Source organism: Cyprinodon variegatus, unplaced genomic scaffold, assembly GCF_000732505.1.
Source record: "Cyprinodon variegatus isolate N-32 unplaced genomic scaffold, C_variegatus-1.0 Scaffold706, whole genome shotgun sequence".
Classification (NCBI taxonomy): domain Eukaryota; kingdom Metazoa; phylum Chordata; class Actinopteri; order Cyprinodontiformes; family Cyprinodontidae; genus Cyprinodon; species Cyprinodon variegatus.
In genome coordinates, this window is record NW_015151159.1 from 19,602 (window position 1) to 35,256 (window position 15,655).

Here is a 15,655-nt window from a genome sequence, read left to right on the forward strand (position 1 = left end):
AGTATAGAGCCTGTTGAGAGGTTTCGCACATATGGTTTTGCTGGCGCCTGCATACATCAGAGAACCATTATCCTGCTCTAAATACTATTCAGTAAAGGCCCCCTTACTTACCGTATATATTCCTCTAGGCCAGGAAAAATGAACTCAGAGTTTAGGTGATTAAGTTAATTCTATGTATTTCCTTTCCAACCCCACAAAAGAAAGACAACTTGTGGATTTAGAAATCAGTTTTTTTCCCATAGATAATGAATCCTAATGAGGTTAAAATTACAGTGAAAAACAAAAGAAAACCATCTTTCTCATACTGAGGTTTTGAGGTCATGCTGACAGAAAACTAAATTACCCATTTGCCATTATTTGTTTAACAAAAACTTGGCAAACAACTGTTAACGCACAAATTCTGTGAATTAAATACAATTCTGTCACCACCTCATCAAAGATATAGTATATCAGCTGGTTGGCAGAGGAAAGCAGTTGTTTTACTTATAAAAAACTAATAATTTTAAACCCTCTGGCCCATTAGTCTACACAAACAAAGATGTATTTACAAATAGAAAATAAACAACCACATGTTAACCTGCAAGTCTAAAAAAATGTTAAATGTTTAGCTTTTATATTGACTTGGTTTTGTCTGAAAAGAAATACATAAGAAATACATAAGAAACATATACATACTGTTACCATAGGGCTTCCTGAAAAATTGAGTTATTTAAGAGGGAGACTAATAATTCAAGCATGTGATACTTAGGAAGATGCGTTACAGATTGAAGTTAGTTGAGCCAAGATTTAGAATCTGTGAAACACTTTCTATATTGTTCAAGATACAGTGATGAACGAGACTGCTTAAAAAGAGAATTTTTCCAAGAATGATTAAAATTCATTAAATCTATAAAAGGAATGCAATTTTTGAATACAGTACCTATTTTTTCTGAGATTAATTCATGATTGATATGTATTTTTCTGTTCTTTTTTTATTAGAGCAGCTCAGGGGTAAGATCTGATAAACAGATACAAATGTAGAAGCTTTGGTTAACTCCTTTTACTTGCACATATACAACACTGATGGTATGCTTCCATTACATACACTTCCTTGCTTGTTTCTGAGGGGGATAAATGGGATATAGGTTGTTCATGATGTTCAAGTCCCAGACCTCAAGTCCGATTGAAGCCCAGAAACTTTAGAGCACAAGAACAAGTCTAAAGTCTTGACTTTAAAATTTGAGTTTTTCTTGTATACAGTGTAAAGTCATTGGAATAATTCTACCGAAGAGAAGCTCAACAGAGTTACTTTTACATGTGGAGCATTACAGCTTAAATGCAATGGACACGGAAAAATAGAAAAGACAAAAAGGAGGTGAGGAAAAACATTTAAAAGAGAGAGTTAATTTAATAACTCTCCCTATATCTATCTATATTTAGTATAGAGTTTTATCTTAAGCTTTGATCCTACAGTTTTCAGTGTTGGGAAACAGTGGAATTAAATCTAATGGGATGAAACCAGAAAAAGAGGCACATTTTAGGAAAATCATAAAAAACTTAATCATCAAACCAACAAAGTTTAGGCTTAGATTTAGTGCAATGCTGAGATTCTGTATTGGATGGAAATGTAATGTTGGAAGGCACTGTGCAGTCCCTACAAAAAACTTATATAAATATGAATCCTGAATACTATAATAATAGGCCTAATAGTTTAACACACAAAAAATACTGTTGATTCTTCATATTTCATTTAATGTTTTCTAGACTCTCTTTTTCAACAATTATTCTTTGTTTATTGTTTCTGATAAGGTAATAAGTACATTTCCTTTAAATATGTCTAGGTTTTTACTCCAACTCCCCTTTATTCTTTTTCCTTTGACCATGCTTCGTGACCTGAAACAAATGTTGTTTTGAAATTTACGAGGTAATAAATCGTCAGTAAAACTGAAGAATGCAGCAGAACATTACTCTCCACGCTGGACTTATTTCTACTGATCTTACTTTTTTTTACAGAATTGTCTTTACTCTTCCATTTGTTTGATCATATGTGATGATATAAACGTATTTTCTTTAATTCATTTGAATAATTGTAATGCTTTCATATTTCTGCTACATGACATTTATTTTCACTCTGATACCATTTACCGAGGCAGCGTTTCCAGCAAATCTTCTGATGATTAAAAAAAAAGAGTTCTGTGTTTTGAACAAAGATATGAGAAGTTGAAAAAAAAAACAGTTGAAGCCCAATGTTAAATAATAAAGCAGTAGGTAACAGACAACACACAGTCAAACTTCCACCAACCAAACCAGCTTTATTGCTCCCTTGTGTTTGTAGGGAATAAAGTCTGACTTTATTTCAGACAGTCGAGTAAAGTTACAAATATAATGTTATACTTAGTGTTTCTGTCTGAAAAGACTTATAAAGCAGTAAAACCTTATTAATATTAATCTCTCTCCTTCCTACAGTTTTTAATACCAAAAAGCTTTAGGTTTATATGCTGTCTTGTTTATTTTTTGGCTTTATACATTAATTACAAGGTCTGAAAACTTCCAGATTAGAACTTTTAATTAAGCAGTAATTAATGAAAAATCAATTAATGTGGTCATGATTGCCAGGTTCAGTAATTATCCTTATGGCTCTTTTTCTGCAGTGTGCATAGCAGTTTGAGAGATATTATCCAAGACTTGTGAAACAATAGTTTAGGTATGGTAAAATCAATGAACAGTAGATAATGCGTAAAGCTTTAAATTTCAGAAAATCCTTTGCTTCACTGAAGATGGGAATTCTTCTATATGCTTCTTGTATAATTACAGTGATAACGCCTAAGAAATGTTAATTTTAATTACATTTTCCACCGCTGCCCCATCTATTTTGACTTTCCCATCTATATTTCTTTTATCCTTTTCAAATTACATGAACTTTGTTTTGTCCAGATTTAAGAGCAATTTATTTTTGTCAAACCTGCTTTTTTTTTTTCATTTTTAGTATGATATCATCCAGGGGCTGCTGTAAGCTTTGAATTTATACAGCTCCTCATGATCCCAGAACCTTTGTCTCTTCCGGTTATCCGTTCAGTGAGATTAAAAACCTTGTAATTTGGCAACAATGTTGCCTGTATTTCTATTGTCTCTTTAGGAATCTGCCCTTCCTGGTAATACTATGTATGTTTGTTAGATGAAGTTATAATTATAGGGAGTCGCTTGCAGGTGAAGTTTACTCTAAAGATACAAAACAATTAACAAATGAAACTTTAAAATACAAAACTGTGGTCTGCCATGTTAAAAAATGCATGGCACTGCCTCTTCATTGGTTGTATAGTAACACTCCTTCTTGAGTGTTTCAGATTCTTGTGGTGCAGTAAAACCTTCACCCATATGCTCTTTAGTTTCTACACTCCAGAAAATGAATGAATGCTCCATTTTGTGGTGTCACCTTTTGCGCATTTTTTTTTATTTATTTTTTTGTTCCGAAAGACTAGCAAACAACAACCTTGTGGACCTCGACGTTCCCTTCTGGGTGGTTCAAGCCTTTCATATGTGGTCAACTGCAAACTTGCCATCCAGGCTCATCTTTTAGGTATCTGACATTGAGGTGCATGCTACTTTCACACCCCTGGCTGGAGCAGCACATGGGCAGAATATCACCCATACAAATGTTTTTTTTTTTTCGCAGACCGTGCATCCTTTTGAGGAGGACATTAGCCTGTTGCTCCACAAGCAGTTCAGGTACTATAATTGCTAGGGCCTGGTGGCTTCAGGCACACCGCAGCTAAAGGCCAAAAGCATGGCCCTCAATTGTTTTCAAACGTTTTTCCCTTTGCAAGTCAAATCCTCTTGCTTTACCCTTTTAAGGTTCTAGCTTAATTTTCTACTGGAAGAACTGTTGACATTTAGAAATTATAATCTTGTGATTATAATAATAATGAATTCCGATAAATTATTATAGTCTCTTTATAAGTTGAGCAGAAGTCTGGTTCATATTGCTGGCTTTAAGTTGGATTAGTGCATGCTGGACCCTGCGTCCCCAGTCCTGTTCATAACCTGTACGGACAGGATTACTATAGGTGAGGCTAGTAGGGGTCTGCCATTATATTTTATTTTTACATTTTACAGATCGTGTTGTTCTGCTAGCTGCCCCCGCGCAAGACGTAGAGCATGCCCTAACCATGTTAACCATAAAAGGGTGGTCTGTGCTCTTCATATTGGAGGACAGTTCCAGTCTCAAGCAGAGCAGTTCAAGTATCTCTTGGTTCATCAGTGCGGGGAGAATGGAGTGGGAAATGGATACACAAATTGATACAGCTGCCACATTAATGCAGATGCTGCCATTTTCTCTTGTGGGTAAGAGAGAGCTGGCCCAATAGGCAGAGCTCTCAATTATAGCATTAAGTCTATGTTCCGACCCTCACCTAAATCACAGATAACAAGCGGCTGAAATGAGCTTCCTCCACGGCATGGCTGGAAAATCCCTTAAAGATGTGGTGAGGACTGCTGCACCCACGACCTGGTCCTCAATAAGAAGAGACAACGAGTACAATTATAAAGAATGATTGCTTTGCTATTCTGATTGGCTTTTTCTTAGTTACAATGTGAATATTCGATTGCTAGCTGTTCCTGATTCCCTGCTATTTGTGAAGTTTGAAATTAAATGTGCCATTTTAGATTCCCTGGGAAACTAATAAATCCTGTTGTCATTCATTGATGTCCATTTTTCTTTTATATTTTTGATCATGAGTATGGAAACAGCAATGTTAGTTGAAACAGAAACAAAAATGAGTATAACATTACGATGATGAAAATACAAATAATAATCAGTGCAAGAACCCTACAGCCTATTTGATGTGGGGTGGTAAGGGACCTGGATGATGGATGATCGGGGTTCAAAAAACACAGTTGAGAACAGCTGCTTTAGAGGCTGTACTGTTTCTAATTTGTTCTACTGATGTGATTACAAGGAGCATCCACCTGATAGGGGCAAGAGGTGAATAGCCATAAATAAAACAAAGATCCCGTTCAAGAAAAGTTTTGACCAGAACGATTTGAGCTCAAATCTAAATATTGTATAGTGCCATAAGGAATAAATAGAACCAATTGCAATTGCAGTAGGATTTTAATGCCAAAGTGCCCCAAATTGGACACATTAAGAAGTGGGAACATTTCAATTTGTAAATGTAAAAATTCCAATATGAATTGAGATGCCTGCATTACATGTTTGAATCAATCATTATCAAAGAAAAATTAATAATCATTTGATCTTTAAATTATTTGTAATTGCAAATATACATATTTACAATACTTTATGACAATCCGCTGAAGGCCTTATTGCTTTACTAAACAATATCTTTCTCGCTAAAGGAAAATCAGTTTTAGTGACTTGGATTTGTAAGGTGATCTGCAGATTTTACTATGTGCTTGGAAGCCAATCAAAAACTTTTTTTTAATTTAATTACCGGATCGATTGATTAGTCAAGAACTAAAGCAAATTACTTTAGATGTTCATTTCCAATGTAATTAAAATAATCAAAAGCTAAAGCCTGGTTTATGCTTCTGCGAGGTCAGCGCAGCCAAATTTAGTAAGTTTAGCACCAGGGCCTTCCTCGCGGCCTAAATTTACACACCATGCACATTGGAAAGTTGGAAAAAAGACAGCTACATGTGGAGAAACATGGTGTAAGAGCAACAGCTCCTACTGCCATTTTTTTTTAAATATGGGAATCTATAGACATCTTATGATTGGAACCATAAACATCGGTACAATCATCAGGTTGTGAACAACTCTTCGAGAGAAATTACACTCACACTTGGATTACACAAAAGGCTTTGAAAATTTTGGAAACTGTTTTCCACTTCTACATTTTGTTTGGTGTTGTAAGCTTGTGGTCTGCCAGGGGTGCATTCTGCCAGGCTAAGGCTGTCAGCTGGCCTGCAAAAGTAGTCTTAAATTTTGCCTAAACAAAAACAGGCCATAACTTATCTGTAGCAACCTGAGAAGTATGTTTTAGAGGAAAGCATAAATCTTAAAAGACAGCTTAAATAATACCACAATGTTTTTACCCTAGAGTACATCCTTACCTTAAACATCCATCTATCTTCTCCTGCTTAGCCCCTGTCAAGGGTCACGGGGGAGCTGGTGCCTTTCTCCGGCAGTCTATGGGCAAAAGGCAGGGTACACCCTGGACAGGTCGCCAGTCTGTCACAGGGCAACGCAGAGACCACCAACCATGCAAACCTAAGGAAAATTTAGAGAAGCCAATTAACCTAATGTTTTTAGATTGTGAGAGGAAGCCGGAGTACCCACAGAGAACCCACGCATACTCAGGGAAATCCATGAAGAAAGAGCCCAGGCCAGGAATAGAACCCAGAACCTATTTCATTCATTAACATTAATTTCATTTTTTTTGCAAAAAAGAAAGAAGCTACAATACAATGTATAGCTCTATGTAGGTCTCATGTAAAAAAAAAAATAAATAAAAAAAATAAAAGATTTCTAGGATGGACGTGTAAATGTTTATTTTATCTGTCATTCTCAAATTTAGACCAACCACAGCTTACATTTATTTGATCATTTTCAAATTCAGTGTAGTAATGATGTAATGAATACTTTTTGCAAGTCTTCAGTTCCATACCTTGAGCATGCTGGGTTATTTTAAAGGGAATGTATTTTCAATAATAGCTTATGAAAACAACACAAAAACGGAACCATATTAGGCTCAATAATGCATAAGCAGACCTCCCACTGTTCCACTGAGCATTTGTCTCTACATCTGTCACAAGCACTACAAATGATTTTTGGCACAGACATAACCTCATAAATATGTTACAGAGAAATTATGGGACAAACGTGACTTTTACAGCATGGTTAGATGTATCCGGCGCCCATTTCCCTCTCTGGGGACTGAAGGATTGTCGAGTTTCAGCCAAAGTAAACAGAGTTTTGTCATTCTGAAAAGCAAGACTACATAGCCTAATGTTCATAGATGTTCTACATGTAGGTCAAATACCAATTTATTAAATAAAAAAACCCACATGTTGACAGCTGCTGGTAGAAAGTCTAAAATGTTGTTATAAAGCACTGTGGAAATGTTTTAAGTAGGAAAAAACTATTTACAATTTAGAAATGATTTATTTATTTAAGAGTTGCCTTGGTGATAGTTTTTTTAAACCACAAGTAGGCATGTCTTGATTTGTCCTAGCTTTTAAGGGACAAGTTATTACCAAAATGGAGTAGACCGACTTTCCTTTGGTTAAGTACTATGACCTCATAGTAGTCTATTTGCATTTCAGCTACTTGACACCTCTTTGTAAACTGCTTTTGTGGACACTGGTGGTCATGGCATGAAGAACCGAACAAACTTGACTTTAAGCCAAGAATTTTGTCGCACCTTTTCCTGCTTTTGATATATAGGTAGCAACCTGTCATTCAGATGACATTTAGATCATGTTGATATAATGTGAGCGAGAGAAACCATTGTCTAATTTCTTGTTTGTGTTCAGAGAATTTGCCACTAAAGATGATTCTGATTTTATTCTCTCTATTCATCCTTCACAAAATACCTCAAAGAAGATGGATGTATACCTCCTCTATATCCATGGAAAAATGTAGACTAGAGAACTAAAAACCCCAGATCCCCTAGAAACCCTAGGGTGTTTTCCAGCACCCTAGGGTAAACTAAGGAAGTCCTGGAAGCCTGATCACTCAATTGTTAGAACATGCTCTCAAGTCCCTGATTTTTTATGACTGGGACCACAAACCCAGTCTGCACACTCAGCAGGATTTGTTCCACTCCTCCAACCAATGTTAATGAGTTAAGGGCAACAGCCAACTAAGGTTCTGAAACTGGAGTAATATCGCAATCTCCTTAAGCTTTTGGAGTATTGTTTTTAGCTCTGCATTGGATCTGTATAAGTCGGGGTTTTTTCTCTTTTGTCTGTTTTACATTTCTATTAAAATTGTTTTACTCTTAACTCATTTTTGAGACATGTCTACCCTTTTTCAGAAATATTTTAATGCTTATTCAAAAAACTATAAATAACTGTTTAAGCAGTAGATAAATTATGATAGTAAAATACAATCACTTCTTTCAGTTTGATTTGATTCCAAGAGTAAAATATGCTGAAGTTCTGAAGGCATAGAACTGGTGCATGACTGAAAATCATCTGCCAAACAATTTTAATCTGGCCCTGTTACTGGATTATGATTTACTGTCCTATATTAAGAAACTACTATTGTCTTGAATTTTAACATTTAGCTCAATTGTATCTCTTGCTAAATGTCATTTTTTTTTATTTTAATGTTGTTCTCAAAGACATTTTTAAAAGAGGGCATTGGTGGAAAAAAAAAACATATTTTTATATGTCACAGAAAACCAATTCAGATGGTTGCAATATAAAACATATTTAACATGATCTTTGCGTGTATTAGGTGCTTTGCAGCTGTCCTCTTTAAGTCGAACTCAGAAGTAAGCAACACACAGCTGCATCTAATCAATAAACAAATCCACACTATATGTTGTCTAAATGCCCATAAAATCTGTGGATCTAGTTTTGCATCATTCCAGTTGAATGCAAAGCTCTGCCTCACAGCCATGGGATAAATATGTAATAGGATGGAATAGGAACATGTGCTGTATACGAACACTGCAATAGTTCGCCATAAAAAACCTTGTTCCCAGCAGACTAATTGTCTTCATCCTGCGGGCCGCACAGAGGAGACAAATCCGAACGACCCAACCTGCTGGCAAGGAACAACATTCTTCAAACTTTTATCCAAAGTTAGGTACAGTTTGCCTTCCACAGAGTCTATTGACAGCAAACACTAGAAACAGGCCGTCTGCATATTTCTTTCTTTGAGTTTTGCAGGAAAGGCTGGAACTAGAGCGCCAGCAGCAGGAATTGAATGAGCTGCTTTCTCTTACTACATCAGTTACAGAGCCTAAGACCACTACCACTGGTTGGCTTCGAAGAGAAGATCCCATTAAGGAGATGCCAGATTGTTAGTTCACTCAGCATGATAGCAAGGTTTTTATTTCCTCAGCAAAGCTTTATCTCCTATTTTTAGTCTATGTAGATTTAAGCATCCCTTCCTCCAGGAACCAGTTTCTTCCTTGCTTCTTTGTATTCTAGCAGCAACAGAAGCATCAAATGTTAAATGAGCTGATGATGGGCTTTTTATCGACACAGACCCATGTCCTTTACAGCGGTAAAAGTTAAAGAACTGATGCTGATATTGGACTCCTGTGAACATCTGTGTGTTCTCCTTAACAATAAACTAGACGGGGAAATACCAAGACTGATGCTCTTCAGAGGAAGGGTCAGAGCAGACTACCTGCTCAGGAGACTGAGACTTATATGCCTTTTTTCCTTTCCGCTGAACAGCTTAACTTTTTTCATATTCTAAATGTTAGTTTCCGACTTAGATTTGTCACAATTACATTTCTCAACGAAGACCCATTTAAAACAATCTTGCATTTTAATCTAAATAAATTCTTTGTGTCTCTCCACAGACTGCGAGACATATTCTGTTGTTGAATAGATATCAGACATGTGATTACTTTAACTGATTAAAGAGTTCAGCAAGATACTCTCTGCAAATTGTTATGAGCATATGATAAAAGGCAGGAAAGCTAAGCATGATAGTTGTTAGGCAAGCCTTCATCCTGTTTACAGCAAAACATATCAGGTTTCTAAGGACTTCGTCCCTAATTTTGTTTATGCAGAGCACAAATAACCAGAGCAGATGAGATGAAAATAGAGGCATGCTTTGTGCATGAAAATGAAACTCATCTCATGACATGGTTTCTTTTAGAAACTTTTTAATTGCAGTTTTATTACAGATGGAAGTACGAGAATGCTATGTGTTACTTTTATATACAAGTAGCATAAAATGAAACTTAAACTCTGCCATAAATGCCTGCCAAAACTCTGATAAATAGTATTTATAATTCTGAGAAGTTCCCTTTTGCATGTTTTGTTAAATTAAACAATTAGATCCAAAAAAGGGTCACTGTAGAAAACTGTATGTTATAAAACAGTAACATGCAAGTTTATGTGTCGTTTGAGCAGCTCATTGAACAGTCTTATTGTGATGTTTTTACATCCCTTTCTCATTGCGCCAAGACACCAATGGGCTCTGTGGGAACATTGATTGATTGATTGATTGATTGATTGATTGATTGATTGATTGATTGATTGATTGATTGATTGATTGATTGATTGATTGATTGATTGATTNATTGATTGATTGATTGATTGATTGATTGATTGATTGATTGATTGATTGATTGATTGATTGATTGATTGATTGATTGATTGATTGAGAAGTTTACTCATGACATCAGCTCAAATAGTCAAAAACAGAAGAAAGTAACAAAGGAAGAAAAAATGTGCCTGAAGTACAGTATAGAGTGCCTCCACACAGGGCTGCTTTGCAAATCTCTTATACGATTTATTTTATTTTTTGTGTATTGACTCTTTGTGTTGTGTATAATCTCTTTATGGACCATGAGTCTATTGACCAAAGCGATCAATCAACCAACACAGTACAATAGCTTTAGTCTGCCTTAACACAGTATGCAGAGAAATATATAAAATCCTTTAGAGTTTGATAAAGAAAACCATATAAACTTTATTCAGACTTTTAATTTATGCTCTCTTGAAGGTAAAATTATACATTTTAAATTGATATCGGTAGTGACAATGTATCAGAATGTGTAGTGCATTCTCCAGATGTCACTCTAACTCCTTTTAAACAGAACAAATCCAACAATGTATCAGAATGTGTAGTACATTCTCCATATGTCACTCTAAGTCCTTTTAAACAGAACAAATCCAAAACATTGGATTCAGCTCCCTCTGTATGTAGGGAGCTGAGCAGCAAATTGCTAGAGAGGAGATTTTATTAAAAATAAGAGCATTGAACATTTCAACGAAAAAGGATGTGTATGAACGAAGCCGGAACTCATATTGCTCCGTATGACTAGGTATCTTGTTTCACACGGACATGTATAAGCGTCGGACTGAAAACACTTGATCTTTTCAAAGCAAAAAGAAAAGATGTTTCTGCGGTATAAACGTGCTTCTGGGCTACAAATTTGTTGACGCATTAAAGAACGTGTGTTTTATGATTCATGCACGGAAGTAGTCGTTTGAAAGTATTAATTTGTGGAAAATATGTTTGCCAAAGCGTTTCGGGTCAAATCCAACACTGTGCTGAAAGGATCAGACAGGTGAGCCACTGCTGCTAAGACATTTCTAATGTTTATACCTTCATAAACCTCCTATCTGTGCTGAGATTTTAGATGTTTTGATTGATCTGAATATAAATCCCAGCTTCTTCCCTGATAGGATAGGTTGGTATATTTAAATGATGTCGTGGTAATGGTTATTTTAATATTATAGTTTATTATTTAATTATTAGAAGGTTAGTATAGTAGTCAATATTTATGAAGATTGTTGCTATAAAGAGAGTTTACTATAAGGTAGCTAATTATCTCATTAAAATCTCTTTATTATCATTTAGGAGGAAACTAAAAGTTGACATGTCAGCAGCATTTCCTTCTCTTTCTGCCGATGATCTGTCTGAGCTGGTACCCAACAAAGAAGAAATTAATGTTGTCAAGATTTATGCGCACAAAGGAGAAGCTGTGACCCTTTATGTTCTTCATAAGAACCCTCTCTTCTTTGAACTGGAGAAAAGACTTTATCCTACAGGTAATTAAAGAAAAACAAAAAGAGTAAATGGAGATTAACGAGTAATAAATGTTTATTTTTTTCTCATCTTTCAGTGTATGTGCTTTGGCGATACCCTGCTCTCCTCCCAGTCTTCAGAACATGGGCCCCTGTGCTTCAGAAGTTGATCGGAGGGGCCGGTAAATTTCCCATTTCAGCATGGTGTGTGATATGTGTCTTCTTGTCTTAATTGAGATGAAAACAATATTCTTTTCCCAAGATCTCATGCTGCCAGGTGTGGTGGTGCCTTCGTGTGGGCTCCCAGATGTGAAGCCAGGATCCTGCTGTGCTGTTGCCGTTGTCAATAATAGGTGTGTCACATAGAAAAGACGTGCAGATACTTTATTTCAACATTCCTCAAAGATATTATTAAAACTGTGATCTTCTGGTTGTTGGCAGAGCTCCTGTTGCTGTTGGCAAGGCTGCAATGTCAAGCGCAGAGATGCACAGCTCGGGTATGAAAGGGAGAGGAGTGTGTGTTCTCCACACCTATATGGATTTTCTCTGGTGAGTGGCTTTGTTTCAGAAAAGATCCACTAATCAAGCTTTTTTGAGTCATTGATGTTTTTTTATGAAAAAGGAAAGTGTCATTTTCTTTCAATTTTAACCAGCTGAATAAATACTTTTTATAGGTTTTATGAAATATTGTCTTTAGATGTGAAGATGGTGGTTTGTAATGTCCAAGGTTAGACACAGGTGTCATTGTAAACACCAGAAAAGATAATCACTTTATTTTAAAATATAGATATGGCTGCATTTTTTACATTTTATGCATTACACATTTTCAGGATGTAGATCAAATAAAGAGCTAGATAGTATTTATATTTGAATAAAGGACTGACAGTGCACGGCCTTCCAATCTATTTTTTTGTTAATCTGGCAGAAGGACTTTTGGCACAACCCTAATTAGAATTTACTGATGCTGACCTCCCACCTACTGAACAGCCAAGGCAAGACAAATGTCTTTGTGTAGCACAATTCAGTACATGGAAAATTAAAAGTGCTTTACATGAATTAAACTGGAGGTCTTCAACAGGGGGTCCGGGACCCCTAGGGGTTCCACGGAGGTCCTGCATAGGGGTCCCCCCTGCAGTTTATCCAATAATTGAAATGTATTTGAATATACATTAACATGAATTTAGCACACTGTAGTACACAGATAAATAGAGGCAGAGGATGTCTTTGAGTCATCAATGCACACATTCAGCGTGGCACCGTTTCATTCACAACACCTGTCCCATTAATGAGGAATCCCAATCAGAAATACTTTAATAATTTTAGGGCTAAATTACTTTCGTTAAATGACTCCATATGTTATAGAGTGACTATAGGATCAGTTTGATGTAACACAATTTCATACTATATATAATTAGGGGGTCTCCGCTCCATCTTGCCATCAGTTTGGGGGTCCTTGGCCTGGAAAGCGTTGAAGACCCCTGAAATAAACAAAAAAATGGTAGGAAAATAAAATAAAAGCAAGTAAAGGAAGAAGATGATAAAAGCACGTAGTAAAACCAATAAAACAGTTGGACCACTGCCTTAAACGAATAATACCTCAGTTAACCGTTTAACTTTAAGAGTCAAAGGCAGTTCTAAACAAATAGGTTTTTAACTTTGACTTGAAAGAACTCAGGCTTTCAGCACTTTTTCAGTCTTCTTGGAGTTTGTTCCAGATATGTTGAGCATAGGAACTATGCTCAGCTATGCTATGCTGCTTCTCCATGTTTGGTTCTAGTTCCAGGTTTACAGAGTAGCCTGGAACTAGAAGACCTGAGTGGTCAGGAAGGTTGATACACTGACAATAAATCTGTTATATATTGAGGTGTTGATCCATTCATTGGTTTATAGACTAAAATAAGGATTTTAAAGCTTATTCTCTGAGCTACAGGGAGCCAGTGGAAGCACTTCAGATCCAGGCTGATGTAGTCTACTTTCTTAGTTCTACTGAGAACACGGGCAATAACATTTTGGATCAGCTGTAGCTGCCGGATGGACTTTTTTGGTTGTAATAATCCATTCTACTAAAGAAAAGACTATAAACACTGTATGTTTTTGTTGCACTTTTTTTAGATATTGCCTCAAATCTGAGGTGTTTTTCTCCTTACTGGATCCTTGACTATCTGTAACACTTCAGAGGCTTTATCAAACAGTTGTAACATCCTTCATGAAGTGCCTCCACACCTGATTGGTCCCCTCTGCCTGTGAAATACATATATGATCATTTAATGTATTTTGATAATTAGATTTCAGTTCTACAGATGAGCCTTTCAAAAAAATGAAATAACTGCAAACAGTCTAAAGTGATAACACACAGGCAAAAGGGAGTTTTGTTTGTATCCAGTTCATTTTAAATTTTCTAAATTTGCCATATTTACGAGCAAATTGAAAGTTCCATCCTCCGCTGAATACAAGGAACTAAACTAGATTTAAATAGCGATGCTGCAGCTTTTATAACATCCAAACAAGATTATAACCAAATACAAAATTGTTCAAATTATGTAAAAATTTGTTTAATGAAAACGTTAACTTCTGAATTTATGAGCCTCGGAACAGTCTGCATGTCTGTAAGTGCAGTGGGACACAATATTATAATCTTATCTTCCTTCTAAAGTTCTGTTATTTCACAAGAGCTAAAATGTACACAGAGGTAAAATGCTAAGATGTTCAGCAAAACTAGCGCATATAAAACTTGTCTGCTCTCCTTAAAGCGCACTGATAGCGTGTTTCCATGAGGATGTCTGTTGTCATCGGGCACTAAAGTGTAGTTTTACATAATCCCAGTTTACCATGGACTAAATTGCTCACCTTCTACCTCTTCGTCCACCTCCATGCTTATGCCAGCAGCAGCTGTGTGAGCGTGTGTGTTTATGGGGAGGGGCAGTGCAGATAGAGCTCACAGAGGGGAGGGGTGGCACAGAGCAGCTCAGGAAGAGAGGGGCAGAGGAGCCAAATCAGCGTGTGGCCAAAGTTTCTTTTAGATGTTTCCAGCAAAAATATAATTTTTATGTCGGCCACATTTTGGGTGATGTGAATTAATGAGCCAGGCACTAAACCGGCTGATAAACCTGCCTGCCGATTAATCGGTTCTAATATCTTAGGGGAAACCTGCTATATTGTCTATCTTCATTTTGCTGTTATGTTCCCTGTTCCGCTGATCTCATGCAGGTGTTGAATTAGACTTCTAGGAGTTACTGTATATCTTCTCTTCTATTTTTCCTGTTTTATTTTCTCTCTTTTATTGCACTCTTTCCTGTCTCTGTCTTTCTCTCTCCCCTTAGTTCTTATCCCCCACCTCCCTTTCCGTCTCTGTGTCCAACCATAATGATCTGCATGTGAAAGCTAATCTGTTGGGCTGTAATATAGCTCTGCAACATCGATTCCGTGAGCTATGTTGGAAAAACGGCACGCAGAACAAAAAAAGGGAGGAGTTCAGGAACCCAATGTAATTCCACGAGGGAGATATTTGTTTATGCACATGTTTGAAAAGTCTGGATGTGTCATCTCTTGGCCGAGGTGTAGAAGAAGACATACTTTCACTGTTACATGAAAGAAAACTTTTTAGGATTTTAAGAATCCAGCAACCACCAAGTGAAAGAAACGGGGCACTGATGTAACACCTGCGTCATTTTCACAGCATGGGAATTTAGTATATCATTTTTGAAAGCTTTGCTTTGGTTTTCAGCTGGTCAAATCGATGAGCTAAAGGCCTAACCAGAACTATTCTAGATTACTGACTGCTGATGAAAGATTTTTGACTGGACCTTTAACAAGATCTTAGACTGTCTTAATATACTTGGGTCTTATATTGGGCTAAACAATAAATCAGAATGTTTTCAAACAGTAAAATTTAAGGGTTAAGACAATTAATCGTATTAATCATGATTAATAATCTTTAAGTAATTTACTAATCGATTAATCATTAACTGGAGTATAGAGACTCTAAAACATG

At 36.3% G+C, this 15,655-nt stretch overlaps 1 protein-coding gene across 1 annotated transcript in view; it reads left to right on the forward strand.

Annotated features, from left to right (window-relative positions):
* The first annotated feature begins 10,979 nt into the window (after positions 1-10,979).
* eif2d (eukaryotic translation initiation factor 2D) overlaps positions 10,980-15,655 on the forward strand; it is a 12,821-nt gene continuing 8,145 nt past the window's right edge. The window contains exons 1-5 of the mRNA XM_015394721.1: positions 10,980-11,204; positions 11,498-11,688; positions 11,763-11,846; positions 11,927-12,017; positions 12,106-12,213. Of these exons, the coding sequence (XP_015250207.1) occupies positions 11,149-11,204; positions 11,498-11,688; positions 11,763-11,846; positions 11,927-12,017; positions 12,106-12,213 (530 nt within the window). The 5' untranslated portion in view covers positions 10,980-11,148. The remainder of the gene's footprint in view (positions 11,205-11,497; positions 11,689-11,762; positions 11,847-11,926; positions 12,018-12,105; positions 12,214-15,655) is intronic.